Source organism: Arachis ipaensis, chromosome B10, assembly GCF_000816755.2.
Source record: "Arachis ipaensis cultivar K30076 chromosome B10, Araip1.1, whole genome shotgun sequence".
Lineage (NCBI taxonomy): Eukaryota > Viridiplantae > Streptophyta > Magnoliopsida > Fabales > Fabaceae > Arachis > Arachis ipaensis.
Genome location: NC_029794.2, coordinates 133354510 through 133371171, shown reverse-complemented (window position 1 = coordinate 133371171; position 16662 = coordinate 133354510). Strand labels below are relative to the sequence as shown.

The 16662-nt window shown below is 35.9% G+C and overlaps 4 protein-coding genes across 5 annotated transcripts in view; 2 read left to right on the top strand and 2 right to left on the bottom strand.

Annotated features, from left to right (window-relative positions):
- LOC107621255 lies at window positions 2178-3395 on the bottom strand. Its single transcript, XM_016323288.1, has 3 exons — window positions 3264-3395; window positions 2705-3182; window positions 2178-2434 (listed from the first exon to the last, which is right to left on the bottom strand). The coding sequence occupies exons 1-3, from the start codon at window positions 3393-3395 to the stop codon at window positions 2178-2180; spliced, it is 867 nt and encodes a 288-aa protein (XP_016178774.1).
- LOC107621256 lies at window positions 3429-4208 on the bottom strand. Its single transcript, XM_016323289.1, has one exon. It carries the CDS (start codon window positions 4206-4208, stop codon window positions 3429-3431), a length of 780 nt encoding a protein of 259 aa, XP_016178775.1.
- LOC107621830 lies at window positions 6990-8339 on the top strand. The gene has a single exon (XM_016323819.2). The coding sequence runs from the start codon at window positions 7101-7103 to the stop codon at window positions 8190-8192; it is 1092 nt and encodes a 363-aa protein (XP_016179305.1). The 5' UTR covers window positions 6990-7100; the 3' UTR covers window positions 8193-8339.
- LOC107622820 (protein RRP6-like 2) overlaps window positions 10904-16662 on the top strand; it is an 8483-nt gene continuing 2724 nt past the window's right edge. Inside the window, exons 1-9 of one of the 2 annotated variants that reach the window (XM_016324859.2) lie at window positions 10904-11751; window positions 12706-12861; window positions 13476-13634; window positions 13715-13798; window positions 14136-14215; window positions 14562-14612; window positions 15268-15376; window positions 16027-16109; window positions 16296-16341. In XM_016324859.2, the coding sequence (XP_016180345.1) occupies window positions 11038-11751; window positions 12706-12861; window positions 13476-13634; window positions 13715-13798; window positions 14136-14215; window positions 14562-14612; window positions 15268-15376; window positions 16027-16109; window positions 16296-16341 (1482 nt within the window). In that variant the 5' untranslated portion in view covers window positions 10904-11037. The remainder of the gene's footprint in view (window positions 11752-12705; window positions 12862-13475; window positions 13635-13714; window positions 13799-14135; window positions 14216-14561; window positions 14613-15267; window positions 15377-16026; window positions 16110-16295; window positions 16342-16662) is intronic. The other variant, XM_016324860.2, reaches the window with a different exon arrangement.

Sequence of the window (16662 nt, the reverse complement as noted above, 5' to 3'; positions counted from 1 at the left end):
TTATCTAAAGGTACAAAGTATCATATTTGGAATATTGAGGGATGAATTAAAAAATAATCATACTATATATCCATCTAATTTTGTATTTAAGTCCATTCAAGTTGACTCAACACAAAAAAATTCAAAATCATTAAATGTGTGTATAATTTGCGCTCCAAATCCCCTAAAACGTTAACATTTACTCGCACTTCATTATGAAATTTCTTTTTCAATACGTACAAAACCGCTACTCTTCGAATTTCTCTCAAAATTACTCAAACCCCATTCACGTTTTTTGCGGAAATCGTTCGCTATTGGAGAAGAATCGCGAGAAGATTTCGCAAGGAAGAAGCAAAAACGACCGAAAATAGCAACAAAAAGTGTAAAAGGTATGAGAAAAACTACTGTTCATCCAGACAAATTGTTCATGTTAGGAATAAGGAGTATGACCACAATCCAATCAATCATGTGTCAAATAATTTGTTATTGTTATTATATTAAAATATTAATATAATAACGTCCTTGATTAAATTTAGAGATTTATCATTGTGATAGTGATCATAATATTGAGAGATAAATCTTTTATAATTTAATTTAAATTATTTTTGCCATAGAATTATTAAAAAGAATATTATTAATCCGAAAAGATATATATATATATATAATGGTTTTCATTGGATAAAGATTAATAGATCTCGTTTATTAAATTATATATATAGATGGTGCATATAGAAATATGACCATTGAGCTGACTCATTCTGAGAATTCCTAATGGTTATAATTACTGCATATTTGTCAATATGATATTCTCAATATGAATATAGTAATAGAGTTTTCTTTGACCTGCGACTATCATAGTAATTAACAATGTATTTATTATACTTTGATTCCGGACACCTAATACCCTGGGGTGCTAGTTGAATGGATATTGAGTATGATTTAAATACTTGTAGAATTAATAATTAGTCAATAAAGAATCCGTCAACTCTCGGTAAAGAGTTTGAGCTTTATGATTATAATGACTGAGATGAATAAAACCTTGGCCAAGGAGATTGAATGAATGAAGAAATGAGTTTCTTAAGTCATTCACAGTTCATTATATTTTTTTTTTTTGAAAGTAAAAGAGCTCAACACATTATAGTGGAGCAAACAGTATAAAACAAAACAACAAGACAGGCAACTCCCACAAACTCCTTGAACAGAGAACAACATCCCCACGCCATTTCCGGCATAGCCATCAACAACCCTATGGATGCACACCTGTCCACTCTTCACAGCTAAGGATGGTCAGTGTGATGATATCTTCTACCCCATTTCTTTGGTTCTGAAATATCCTCATGTTTCGCTCCAACCAAATATGCCAAATAATCACACAGAAACATCTTAATCGCTGCTTTTGATCTGCTTTCCTTCGCGACTCATCTGTCCAACTCAAGAAATGGTCCTTCAATAACCCCGGGACAGCCCAAAGTCGGCCAGCCATAGACAACCATGCATTCCACACCTGCCAAGCAAAATCACAACCCAGAAAATAAGTGATGGACCTGTTTAACATCCTTATTACAAAAAACACAGCTCTTATCATCCTGGCTAATAGTCCCGATCCGGCACCCTGCCTACCAGGACGAACCATGTAAACAGCTCCACCCTTGGTGGAACCAAACCTTTCCAGATGGTCTTTGTGAAGCTGTAACTGGTTACCTCCTCCGATAGCATTCCTTCCTGTAGCACCTGCACAAAGGAGTTAGTCGAAAAAATACCAAGTTTATCATATTTCCACACGACTCTATCCTCCCTATTATTCGCTAGCCTCACAAGTCTCAGAGCCTCATGTAACTGACTCAAAAGGTCTAACTCCCATTGAAAGAATTTCTTCCTCCATTGGAAGTTCCAAACCCACTCTAACCCATCCCAAAATTCACACTCCCCAATCACCACCCCACATTGGTTTGAAATAGAGAAGAGCCTAGGGAAGCGATCTTTCAAGGAACCACATTGCAACCAAATATCCTCCCAAAACCGTGTCCTTCGCCCGTCCCCAATCTCCATTGCCAGACCTGTAATCATCTTATCCCGCATATGTTGATCCTGAAAATCTATATGGCAAATATCCCTCCATGGGCCCCTCTAGTAGGCAGCACTTGAGAAGACAGTAACTCATTTGGCCTTAAGTTATTACAGGAGTAAACCACCTTTTTTCACAATGGGCACTCTTCCTTAGCAAAGCGCCACCACCACTTAAACAACAGTGCTGAGTTCCGAATCATAGCATCCCCTACTCCCAACCCTCCAAATTTCTTCGGGGCCTGTACCATCTCCCACTTCACCAACACCATTCCCTGCCTCTCATCCTCCTTACTCCACAGAAACCTTCTCTGTAGAGAAACTAGCTTCTTATCAACTGCCTTCGGCATCTTGTATAAGCTCAGATAATACACTGGCAAGCTATTCAAGACTGATTTAATAAGAACCAGCTTACCCACTTTATTTAGCACCTTAGCTTTCCACAGGCTTAATTTCTCTTCCACCTTGTCGATTATCGGCTTCCAAGTCTTAACCAACCTCGGATTAGCTCCTAAGGGGACTCCGAGGTATTTAACAGGGAGCGTGTCTTCCTTGCAACCCCACAAAGTACATATACTACGCACCCCACTTTTCTTTACAGTTGATTGGAATCAAGCTGGACTTATCGAAGTTGATACTGAGCCCTGACATCAACTCAAACCATCGTAGAGCCGCTTATAATTCCACATAGTCTCATCTTCTGGCGGACAGAACATAATGGTATCATCAGCAAACTGAAGGTGTGAAAGCTCCACACTGTCTCGGGCAACCAGCAAAGGAGAGATACACCCATTCCTGACTGCCTCACCAACCATCCTATGCAGTACATCGACAACCAGCACAAACAAAAAGGGGGAAAGCGGGTCACCTTGTCTCAAGCCCCTCTCCATTTTAAACGGTTTAGACGGCGATCCATTAATCAAAACCGACATCGAAGTTGTGGTCACACACTTCATAACCCAAGCCCTCCACTTGCGCCCAAACCCCATCTTTTCCAACACAATATCCACAAAACCCCACTTCACTCTGTCATATGCCTTTTGAAAGTCCAACTTGATTATGGCTGCGCCCTCTTTTCTCTTTTTAAGCCAGTGCACCGTTTCACATGCTATGAGAGCCCCGTCATGAATTTTTCTACCCTGCACAAAGGCACTCTAAGTCTCTCCTACTAGCCCAGGCATCACTGCTCTCATCCTCCTAACAAGCACATTCGAAATGACCTTATACACACACCCAACCATGCTGATAGGTCTGAGGTCTTTGATTTCCTTCACACCAGTGAACTTGGGGGCCAGCGCCACCCACGTAATATTGGAATCCGCAGGTAGCTTGGATGCCTGAAAGAACCCCATAACTGCTCCTGTAAACTCCGTCCCAATCTCATCTCAGCACCGCTTAATAAAATTCATGTTGAACCCATCACACCCTGGCGCCTTCGAAGACTCGCAATCCCATACTGCTTGCCGGATTTCCTCAGCTGATGGCATCGCCTCCAGAGACACAGACTCTTCCTCAGCTATCTTAGCCACCAGACCATCTCTGAACCCCAGCAAAGGAGAACTCTTCTGATGATACAGATCTTTATAAAACTCTTTTATAGCTATTTTTATTCTAGCTTTGTTCCTAACCATTCTTCCATTGACTACCAGAGTATCAATCAGATTATTCCGCCTTCTTGTCAATGCTATATTGTGGAAGTATCTTGTGTTTCTATCCATTTCCTTTGCTTGCCAAGATCGAGACATTTGCTTCCATTGAATTTCTTTCCTCACATACCATCTCTCACAGCAGGTGACTAACGCCTTCCTTCTAGCCTCCGTAGTTGCATCATACACTCCAGTACTTACCAAGTCATCAATCTTTTTTATCTCTTCCTCAAACTTCAAGATTTTCTTGTCCATCTCACCAAAGTTGTTCTTGTGCCAACTTCTCAAAGGAGCCGCTAGCGCCTTCAATTTATCTGTGAATTGCATCTTCCCTAATCCCTTCCATTCCTTCTTGACCATCCGGAGAAAGTCGTCATGTGTGAACCATGCGTCAAGGCCTCGGAAAGGCCGAGGACCTCCCTGCATCCGCTGCTCTTCCACAATAATAGTGCAGTGATCTGACAAGTCTCTTGGACCCCCTCGTAACCGGGTCTCAGAGAACTCTTCTAACCATTCCATACTCACCAAAGCTCTGTCTAATCGACTGCAAGAGCGACCTCGAAATCACGTGAATTTGCGATCTATAAGCGGCAAGTCCACTAGGTGCATATCCTGAATCCACGTCTTGAAGTCATCTGCTGACACAGGTAAGCTAACAGTTCCTCTCCGTTCTTCAACATTCACTATCTCATTAAAATCTCCCATAAAGCAACAAGGAACTTGACATAACCCACCAATGTAACTTAACTCCTCCCACACCTGTCTCTACTCATCTTTACTATGTGCACCATAAATCAAGACAAAAGCACAGTTGAAACTATTCTTTAGCAAAGCACCTTCAACACATAACCACCGTTCCCCCTTATAGTAGTTATTCATATTAAAATACGTGTCATCCCAAATCATCAAAAGCCCCCCGGATGCACCGTCCGAGCCTACATATTCCTACCCTACCCCAGTACACCCCCAGATTCTTTCAACATCGAACCTTGTCACAGCCTGTCTCTTGGTCTCAATCAAGCCTACCAAGCTCAGGTTATGTTTATATTTTAAATCCTTCACCATTCTCATCTTCCCATCACCACGTAACCCCATAATATTCCAATAACAGAAAGTCATTTAGTACTAATTTTACACACCTGGCTTTTATTTTTAGGTCTGCATCGTCTCAACTTCGCCTTTTGTTTCGTTATAATAATAGTAACAAGTTAGAGTTTGACAATTAAACCATACTCTATGGGTTAACCAAGAGCCGGAAAGATGGAAGGAATTATACTTTGTTCTTCTGAGGTTCTTAGTAAAAATATATTACTTCATACTGTCGGGTCATTGAGGAGTGTTGCTAGACGCCAACCTTGATTAGTAAATTTAGTATGACTAATTTACTACCCGCTTAGTATTGAACCTATGGGGTCACACACTAACGAGTGTTCTAGTCTTTTTGTAGAATTATTTAATTATTATTTTGATTTGATCAAATAAATCATTATATTAATTTAAAATAGAATATTATTATATTCTTTGCTAGCACCAAGATTATAATAATAATATGATAATTGAGAGTATTAAATGAGATTTGAGAATAATTAGTTATTCTATTTCTAAATTTGGATGAGATCCTAACTGATTCTGTTTCAAATTGAGTTATGATATGATTCATAAATTTGAAGGATTCAGATTTAGAATTTCAAGATATGATTTAAATTTGAATTGAGATTCAAATTTAAAATCAGTAACAAATCTCATGCTATATATATATGTATACCAAGAGTACAGGAAATAAAAGAGAATAACAAGAGTTTTATTCATTTACCTCTACACACATAAGTGTATGTGAGCCTAATTCTTGGAGAAGAATTTTATGGTGTGCAAAGAGTTGCAAGAGCCAAGAGGTTTCTCAATCTAGATCAGATGTCTATTGGTCAAAGAGTTGACAGCAAAGATTAGTCTCGGTGTGGATACGCATAGAGTCTTCGTACAATCAAAGAATAAAGTTTTTACTAAACCGTCTAAAGGTATTTAGATCTGATCTATATATTATTTCAATAAAGTCTAAGTACAAAATAGATCTTTAAGGATTACTTTCTTTTCTTCCGCTGCGTGTTATGAACACATGGTAATCCTTCAGTTCATCCACAACACACCTGGTCTGCATAATGAACCGAATATGTTATTATGGTAAAACAATAGAATAGAACTAGATGAATGGAACATTATCTATTATATAAATTCAAATTCAAATTCAAACAGCATAATAAACCGAACACATACTCATTGTGATACAATTGTATAGTATTGAGTGAACGAAATATAATATATTATATAAAATCAAATTCGAAACACCTCTGTTTACAATTTACAGATTATCAATTCAATTCAATTCAGATTTACATCCATTCAATTCAATTCAATTCAAATTACCAATTACATTCTATTCAATTCGATTCAAAATTGAATAATCTAAACCTCATCAGCTTGATTCATTTCAAAAGAATAATCCAAATCGCTCTCTCATTTGCAGTTAAATCATTCATTGTTTCGATTCAGAAGTGCAGATCGAATAAGAAAACAAAGAAGAATAGGAAGAAGATAAATGCAACGTAATCAGATCGAAAAAAGAAAAAGAGAAGATGAGCGCGACCAAGGGAGAATGACGAAGGCAATGCAGATCAAAGAAAAACGCGAGAAGAAAAAAAAGAAGAAAGTGTAAGTTACAGCACGTTATATGTAGCACGTGTATGCAAACGAGTGAAGGAAAGGGAGCGTATGGCCACTAGAATAACTTTGATGCATTTTTTACATGAATGTAGAGCATTATTGATTAAAAAATAGATGTGCTACATGCATATCAAGCCAGTATTTTTAACCATTACATATACAAATACAAAATTTTAAAATTAAAAATTAAAGTCTCACTCTCATTTAAGTCAACACGCGAATTAATTTATTTTTAAATTCAATGTATGAACGCCATATTAGCATAAGGGTTCTTTATTATCATATGTAGTTAAGTTTAATATAAATATAAATATTATCAAATTAAATGTGAAAATTTATATGTAGTTAAGTTTAATAAAATTAATAATTAAAAATCGTTAAATAATTTAACAAATTTAATTAAATTATCATCTATACCCCTCACATAATATTAACGGTAATTCCACCTAACAAATACTAATAGATATTGAAAATTTGAAACCTGTTTGAAAAGAAATCCTGAAACCCATTTGACAAGAAACCTGGCAGAAATCCTGAAACCCATTTGACAAGAAACCTTGGCAGCCACTTATTCGGAAATTCTAAACCAAGGGTTAGGTTATTAAATAGACTATTATCAACCCATCGTAGTGTTATATCAATCACTAATTATCAAAGTTGAACGGATAAAACATAAGCTTTATAGAAATAACAATGCTACCATCGATACTCTTCTTCCTCTTGGCTACCGTCGAGATCTCAACTGCACTCGTCGCCGGAAACAGCCAAGTTATCACTTTCCGATCACCCAAACTCTTCCCTGAAGGCCTTGCATGGGACCCAACGGGGCAGAACTTCCTCGTCGGATCTCTCCACCACCGCACCATCTCCAAAGTCTCCGATGCGGGAGTGATTGAAACACTAATCTCCGATCCTTCCCTCCCTGAAAACGTCACCATCTTGGGCCTCGCCGTCGATGCCCGTAACCACCGTGTCCTCGCCGCTGTCCACGCTTTTAAACCCCTCCCTCCCTTCAACGCCCTCGCTGCCTACGACCTCCACTCCGGCAACCGGCTTTTCCTCACCGTTCTCCCCACCAACGACAATTCCGACGAAGCCACCACCGCGAACGACGTCGCCGTGGACTTCAAGGGAAATGCTTACGTCACGAACTCCGGAGGAAACTACATCTGGAAGGTGAACGAGAAAGGGGAAGCTTCGATACTTTCGAACTCCCGCAGGTTCACGGAACAACCCGTGGACCGCGAAGCATGGTATAGTTCCTGCGGCCTGAACGGCATCGCTTACGTCAGCAGCGGGTATCTCCTGGCGGTGCAAAGCAATACGGGTAAGATGTTCAAGGTGGATCCCGAAGATGGCACCGCGAAGCTGGTGGTGCTGAACGAGGATCTAATTGGTGCGGACGGCGTCGTTTCAAGGAGTGACGGCGTCGTTTTGGTGGTGTCCCCGGTGACTGGAAAGCTGTGGTTCCTGAAGAGCAAAGATGAGTGGGGTGAGGGTGTGGTGTTTGACAAAATTGACCTTGACTTGGAAGGATTTCCTACTTCAGTTGCTGTTGGCGAGAGGGACCGGGCTTATGTATTATACGGGCATGTGAAGGAGGGCATTTGGGGAAATGCGGAGAGGGAGAGCTTTGAGATTGAGGAGGTGAGGTTGCGAGGTGACGGGGAGGGTGTGAACTTGTATTGGATGTATGTGATTGTTGGAGTGGGTTTGGCCTATTTCTTGTATTGGAGACTCCAAATGGGACACTTTCTGAACCGCATGGATAAGAAGACCAATTGATGATTCTTTCATAGTTCCTATAGAATGTACCATTCAAAAATAAAAATTTGCTTGCTCAGATACTGTAATGAATAATTTGCATGAATCGATTGAACTAAAATATGAAAGAGTAATAAGATGATATTTGTCACTGGAGTTGTTGGCATACCATCAATGTATTCACAAACACCACATCCAATTACACTCCAAATATCATGCCCATGATATTCGAGTATTCTGCATTTCTTCTTGTTGTTAAGGTAGAATGTTTTTGAGAGTATAGGTAGACAATAAAAATATTAAATAATGTGAACAATAAATATATTAAATATTCATTTTACTAGGTGTACGAATGTTTATTTTAATTTAAATATTTATATGAATAATTTAAAGATGTAGTGTATTTTTATTTAATTGATAGTTATTCATATTGTTCAAAAAAATTATTAATTACCTAACATAACCCAATTAAATATGTACTGATTGGAGAAAACGAGGACAGCTAAATGTTTGGCCTTATTTAATTTTTTGAAAGAGCCATGCTACACATACAAGCCTTTTTAGCTTACAAGTTATACATAAGTGTATAAAATTATATTTAATTAATTTTTGGAATTGATTTGATCTAATTTAATAATTTTATAAATTTATTATGTTAGTCGTCAATTAAAACTATCAAATATATCTATGGGTGTCACTTAAAGTATCATATCATTAAATTTTTACATTGTTTACAAAAGAACTAATGTAAATAATTTAAAATTTTTAAAAAACGAACTTAATAAAAAAAATCTTTCGACAATCAATTAAAAAAAAAACGATTATTCAAAAATAAATATGACGATTTACTCGTACATTTTTTAAGAGAAATTTCTATTGATTTTATATACTTATGAACATGGAACCGAAGGAAAATCTTTTTTCATCGACTTGCGACTTTTCTCATACGTATATTATGATGATGTAGGTATGCTATTTACTCATGTAATGAACATTATCTTTTTTATTTTCATTTTAATAAGGTAATTCTTAAACACTTTTTTGTATAAGTAAAGAATGATTCGCTCTAAGATTATAGGAAAAAAATTAAAAAAAATTGTTCATTTATTTGTCCACTTTAATAGTAAGTATTTTTTAAGGAAACACTTTCTACTTGCTCTCCAAGCAGTGGCGGAACTTGAAATAAAATTTTGGGAAGGCCAGATAGAAGATAATTATTAAGATGTTTTTGATATGGACCACATTTAAGATAAGTTCGTCTAACCTCATCTCTCTAATTTGGGTGATATTGCCAAATTTAAAGCCGTTTTTCAGTGTCTTGTTCTAAATAATTAAGGTCAAACTCATCAGATCTTTAAACTTTTGAAGGTTGTATCTCACTTTCTTCGTGATTCATTAAAGTAGAAAAACTATCCACAGGTGTTGATATTGTAAAGGGTAATGCTAGGTAACCAATAATTTTTTTAAACAATATGAATAACCACCAATCAAATTAAAACACACTACACCTCCAAATTAACCACCTAAATCTTAATATTAGAATAATCATCCGCACACCTAGTGAAATGAACATCCGATCTATCCATTGTTCACATTGTTTAGTATTTTCATTGTCTACCTATACTTTTTTTATTGTAAAAATTATATGTTCTCCTTCTTGAATATTAGCCTTCCTCTTAAAAATGCATCAATTCTTTAATTTTTCATGATTATTTTATATAAAAAATTGAATATATATCCTGTAAAATATGTAAAAAAGAAATTAGAAAGATAAATATTAAAATTTATAATATTTATTGAATTTTTTTACCAATTCATACAAATACAATAATATCAATACTTATTGAATATTCTAATATTTTTTATCATATAAAAAATTAAATTAAATAAACAGTAAAATATAAAATAATATTAAATTACATAAATAAAAAATGCCTAATTTTTTATCTTTGAATTCAAAGATAGAGGAAGTGTTGCTTATTGAATAGAGAGCTGCGAAATGCAAACACACTCAATTCAGTCCAAATCCAACAAAGTTTGAATGTTTAAAACTAAAAAATTATTGTGCAATAAAAGCAAGAGATGAAGATTGAACTTTAATATTTTATATCATAGTAAATTAAAGTATTTGAGCCAACTGAACTATTTTTTATTTTCTGAAAAAGTACTACTAATTTTTTTAACAAAAATTTGGGGGGACCATGGCCCCTTTGTCTTAACTAAGCTTCGCCCCTGTCTCCAAATAATAAGTATACTGTTTCTCAAAAAATATAATTATATAAAGAGTCAAAATATTATTTTCTTTTTCAGAAATGTCATTTTATCAAATTTGTAGAATCAAAACAATAATTTACTGATTAATAATTTATTATCTATTATCTATTAAGAACATAACAAGAATATAAAATTATTTGGAGTACAAATTTTAATTCATGACATGTTACCCAATTTAAATTAAAATATATCTATATTGCTGATTAATTTTATCATTTTCATTAGGTAAAATTATTAAGTAATTTTTATAAATAATTTAATATATTTGACTATTTTATTTTATTTTATTCAAATATAATTAATAAATAATTTTTTTTACATAAAATATCCTAACATAAAATTAGTTTTATTTTTGTAAAAAATCATTAAAAGAAGATATTATCTAAGATTGGCATTTAAAAAAGTAAATTAACAGATGCGAAAGAAATAAATAACATATATATATGCAGTAGCAGCTCTTCCTCTTACACTTTTTAAGTAATAAAGCAAAACGGAGGAGTCTTGGGCATGGCGACGACGCTGCTAAACTCCTAAAACCCTAACCCTAAAACCCCAATCTACGACCACCGATCTTTCGTCATCCCACAACGCCATGAACGTCGATCGCGACCAATCTCACCTCACTACGAAGGTCCAGACCCTTCAAACCCTAACCGCTGGCCCCCTTTCCTCCTCGATCGCCAAGCTCTCCGCTTCCTCACGCTGCATTCCTTCCGACAAGGACTTTCACTTCTACCGCAACTTCGACGAATTCAAGGTCCCGATCGCCGATATCGCCAGGGAATCGCGGTCGATTCTTGAAGCCATCGGTGCCTCCGGGAGCATTTGGGGCAGGGAGGCGGCAACAGCAACGGCAGGGGCGTTCCCCGCCGACATGGACGAAGCGTACGACTGGATGGTGAGCGTTAACGACGACATTTTGGAACGGTTTGACGTGTTGGCGGACGAGTGCAGGAGGGTTCGTCAGCAGCAGGAGGAGGCTGGGCGTCCGGCGAGTGCAGCGGCGATGGAGGGTTCTGACGACGGCTTTCAGTTGGTTTGTGGGAAGAAAAAGAGAGGGAGCAGTCGTTTGGGGTCTCTGGGGAATGTGACCATGGATTCAGAGACGAGTTTGGCGGCGTCGGCCGTTAAGGTAGCAACGAAGGACAAGAAGACAGCGGGGCCGAAGCCAAAGGTTCCGTTTCACATACCAACAATTCGGAGGCCTCAGGAAGAGTTTAACATACTGGTTAACAATTCAAACATGCCTTTTGAGCATGTTTGGTTGGAGAGGAGTGATGATGGTCTGAAGTTTATTCATCCACTGGTTAGTTGATTGCTTAACTATTGTGCATTGATGTAATAGTAATAGATAGTTTGTAGATGATCCTCTACAGAAGTTACAGCTTAGTTCAAATCCTTTTGTTTCGAGCTTTTTACTATTTGTGTGAATATATTTTTGCTTGATTGAGAACTGAAGAGTATTAGTATGATTACAATTGGACTAGTTGTCATTGTTTAATATGTTTATTGTTCGCTGCTTATGATAAAAGAGCTACTGAGCTAGTTTTCAGATTCGGGTTGATTTGGGTATTTTACTTTTAATTTCTTTTGGTAAACAATTTTCAATTGTTCGTCAAATAAATGCTCAGAGTTTCATTATATTTCAAGTTAATCAAGCAAATAATTTGGTTGCAAGGTTCTTTGTGTTCTTATTGATGTTTCTATATTTGCCGCTAATTAGTTTTCTGTGATGACATTTATGTAGCTTTTTCCTGGATTACTTTGATACTCAGTGCAAGCACACATATGTATGACTACATATTTGCACACTTTGAGAGTGTTGGAACCTTAAAACTAGGGTTTGAAAGATATGAAATGATTTTAACTTGTTAGTGATAATCACTCTGAGTTGCATTTTGGTGTGATTATAGCCTTACATGGTTTGCCAACAATGAACTGAATATACACCCTTGGACCATTGTTCTCGTCTGTCAGGAATATTAGTTTCCATACAACAACAACAACAACTGCTAGTACTACCAAGCCTTATCCCATTAGGAATATTAGTTTCCATAATTTTTGAAAATTTTGTTCCTTATAATAGCGATTATATTTAAGGGGATGCAAATAATTATGTGGTCGTTCTCATCCGTGAATTATACATTCTTGAATATACTTGTCAGGCGCGCTGCTTGTCCGTTGTTCTGTGGTCATGCTTTTCTGTTTTATTTGGTTCTTTATGGGTTTTTGTTAATTAATTACTAATGTTTTATTCCAGGAAAAACTCAATGTTTTGGACTTTGTTGACAAAGATCTTGGTAATCTTGTGCCAGTCAAACCTTCCTCCCTAGATAGCACCCCCTTCAAGCTAGTGGATGACGTCAAAGGTTTGAAGGAGTTGGCTGCTAAGCTGCGTTCTGTTGATGAATTTGCGGTAAAACATGATTGCTATTCATGAATTTTCAATAGTTTTCTTCATGACCAGTTATAGAACTAGATTATTCTTTCTGATATGTGCAACTTCAATGTTACATGATAAATAATCAGGCGTTTTAAACTCCTAATCTTAAGTAGTATAAATCCAGATGAATTTCTCTGCAGTCTGGTATCTATTTTACCCTTTTATTGTTCCCTTCTCAGATCAGAGAGAAAATTCTGTTACTAGAATTTCAGCTCTTTTTTATATTATATTTAACAGTCATTGACCAAAAACCCCCAGATTCAACACCAAGCGTGAATTGTATCATGTGTTATACTCTACCATGTATCTTTTTATTGTTTTGATATAAGAAGAATATCATTAAGATGGAGGGAAGAATAAGTCAAGGAGATGGTGGATAAGAGTTCCTCCACACAATAGCTAAAAGAGCTATCTTGAAAGCATCCCTTTCCAATCTCTCAAAAATGTCCAAGAGAGAAATTCCTCTAAAAACATATGAGCTTTACACCAAATACATGCCAAACTTACTGTCCCAATATTCTGATTGTTATGTTTCCATTGCTTATTTTTATTAAAATTTTTACTTCTGTTGTTGTCTGGATATTCAGGTTGATTTGGAGCACAATCAATATCGATCATTCCAAGGGTTGACCTGTCTGATGCAAATCTCAACAAGATCTGAAGATTTTGTTATAGACACTTTGAAACTCCGTATTCATGTTGGACCCTATCTAAGGGAAATCTTCAAGGATCCTTCGAAGAGGAAGGTAGTTGCATGTGATTGGTGTTTCTTTCAATTCAACATATTTATTGGCAACATTCTGTTGACCCTTTTCTTTTTAATTAGGTCATGCATGGTGCTGATCGAGATATTGTGTGGCTCCAACGAGATTTTGGCATTTACATTTGTAATTTATTTGACACTGGCCAGGTTTGTTACAAATGTCTCTATTCAATATTGGTATTACTATTACTATTACTTTTCATATTTGATTATCTGGGATACAGAACTTTATAGGCAGGTCTATGGTCAAAATACTTTACATATCAAATGATGCTGGATCTAAATCTAGATTCTCATTGTTTGGGTATTGATGTATTCATACTGTATTGAATTGTTCTGCAAAACGAAAAATGGAGAGTCAAATATCTGCTAAACTCTTTTGCTCGTTATATGATGTTGCAATAGTCCATGTTCCTTTACTGCTTAGTAGTATTTCTTGCTTGTAAAAGGAAAATTATTTATCCATTTCTATTGCATTTCTTAGGCTTCAAAGGTGTTAAAATTGGAGAGAAATAGTTTGGAGTATCTTCTGCATCACTTCTGTGAGGTTACTGCAAACAAAGAGTATGTTATATTCATACTTAACTTTAGTTACTCATTGGAATGCATTTAGTTTGGATATAATGTCAGTTTAATTTTTTTTTTTTCACATGGTTATCCAATAATGTTTAGAAAGATTATTATACAAGTTATTTGTATCACTTTTAAGACTTTTTCCCTAAGGTTTTCATAAATGGTTGGTTCAAGTGGCTTTTTTTTTATCTCGCCAACCGATATTTAAGAGGCACCTTGGGGTGTCATTTCAAAGTCATCTAAAAAGTGATACAAATAACATTATGCTAGCATTATTTTTAATCATTGTTAAATATAATCTATGTATTGGAAGGCTCACTAAGTAAACTTCTTTCAGATACCAGAATGCAGATTGGAGGTTACGCCCTCTTCCTAATGAGATGCAAAGGTACTATTGTGTTTAGAACTAATCATTTAATCCTCCCATGGTCCTTCCTGTTATTTCATTTTATATTCTACTGGTTCCATTCTCACTGTGGTACTAGATTTTAAAAATGTTTTAGTAAGTTGATCAATGACTAATTTGCAAGACAATAATCCAAGGTATCTAGAAGCCCTAGGTTAGATTTCCCATGTGTTCAGGTGGTATTTATATTTGATTGACCTGAGACTATGGAATTCGCTCCTTTGGCACTCAGGACGAGCCAATCAATGTTGACAAATCCGCGTATTTACCTAAACTTGTGGAGCTTAAGGAGAAAGCCAACCCACAAATAGTGTATTATCTTCAAAATAATGTTTAAAAAGTAAAAAAACACAATATCCAACACAATATAAATCTCTGTTGTGAATACTTGTCTTCGTTTATCAAGGGGAAAAAAAGAATTGCTATGATAGATGAGTCATGCAAATAGTGAAAGCATTATGAGAACTCTGGTTGTCTTCTGTTCTCTTTTTTCCACTTCCAAGAAAATAAATGTATGAATCACGGAAGATAGATGGTCCAGTCTTTAATGGTTTCGATTTCTTACTGCTGTTTATGGGTTGATGGTCCTACTACTCTAGTTACTATAATATAATAAACTGTTTTTTTCATGTTGCAGATATGCAAGAGAAGATACACACTATCTGCTGTATATGTATGATTTGATGAGGATTAAGCTATTTTCGATGCCTAAGGAGTCTGAAAGTTCTGATACACCTCTGGTAGAGGTATCTACTTAGTCCCAAAGAAATATCTCATGTTGGAATAAGTTCATTAACAATGTCAATTGAGTTGGGAGTCAGCCTTGTTAACTTCTCAATAGATTTCAAGAAGTATTTTCTCACTGGTTTATGTTTGTCGGTATGCCAGTTCTACGATCTTGAATTTGTGGTTTCCTCTATGGTCCAGTAATTTATAATTTTGATTTCCAACACTAATGCATTTACTGACAGCAAAATAAAAGTTCACATTTCAGTTTATTTGGTCAGCTACTTTCTCTTTTTTCCATTTCTTCATTGTGGCACAGTTGCAGCTTTCCAATCTCTTCAATATTTTCGTACTTCTTTAATTCAGACTTCAGAGTTGATATCAAACTAGCTTTTATCCATCAATCCTTTCCTTAAAGGCATTGTAGTGTTCCTTTTTTCCACTAGAATACCATCTCACTTATTTGAACTACATCTGTGTATTCTGTAATTTTGCAATGGTTGGTTTGACCTACTTGACCTTTCCATCCTGTCCATGTTTTTCAGTTGTATTCGAAATCATTAAGAAATTAGCAAAAACATCATAGTTGACTGATGCCTCAGTGAATCTTTTGTTTTCCTCCTTGTCCTCCTTTGAGTTCCTTTTAAATGGAATTTTATTTTGCTCACAGGTGTACAAGCGCAGTTATGATGTCTGCATGCAGCTATATGAGAAAGAACTTTTGACAGAGAACTCCTACCTCCACATATATGGGTTTGTTACCGTTAAATTTTCCAAAATTTATTTTTTACTTTTTTCCCCATGCTATACAAGTAGCAAGCATTCTATGGCTTACATATGGTTGACTACTTTCAATTAGAAGATATTGTTTAAATTTTCTGCTTTCTATGTAATGTCTGTCTAAGAGGCAAAGGGGAACCTGCTGCTGTTTCTCTACAGGTTGCAAGGCGCTGATTTTAATGCTCAACAGCTTGCCATTGTTTCAGTAAGTTGCTTGTTTACTGTCTGTAGCACCAATCATAGAGCATTTTATAGGGATTAGAATCTTGCCTGATTTTCCTGTTGTACATAGGTTTTGCAGTGGCTTTGGAAAATGGTTTCCCTTTGCTGGTTTATTTAGATAAATTTTTGTACATTAAATTTGAAGCATTTTGCATGATCTAACATCTGTATTTATTTCTTGAATTCAAGTAACATCTAGAAATGTGTGATTTCTTCAAAATCATCTTCACACGAATGTGATAAACTGCTTCCCACTCTTGAACTTATGAAATTTTGTAAATTAATCACTTCCAATTCTTTTTAA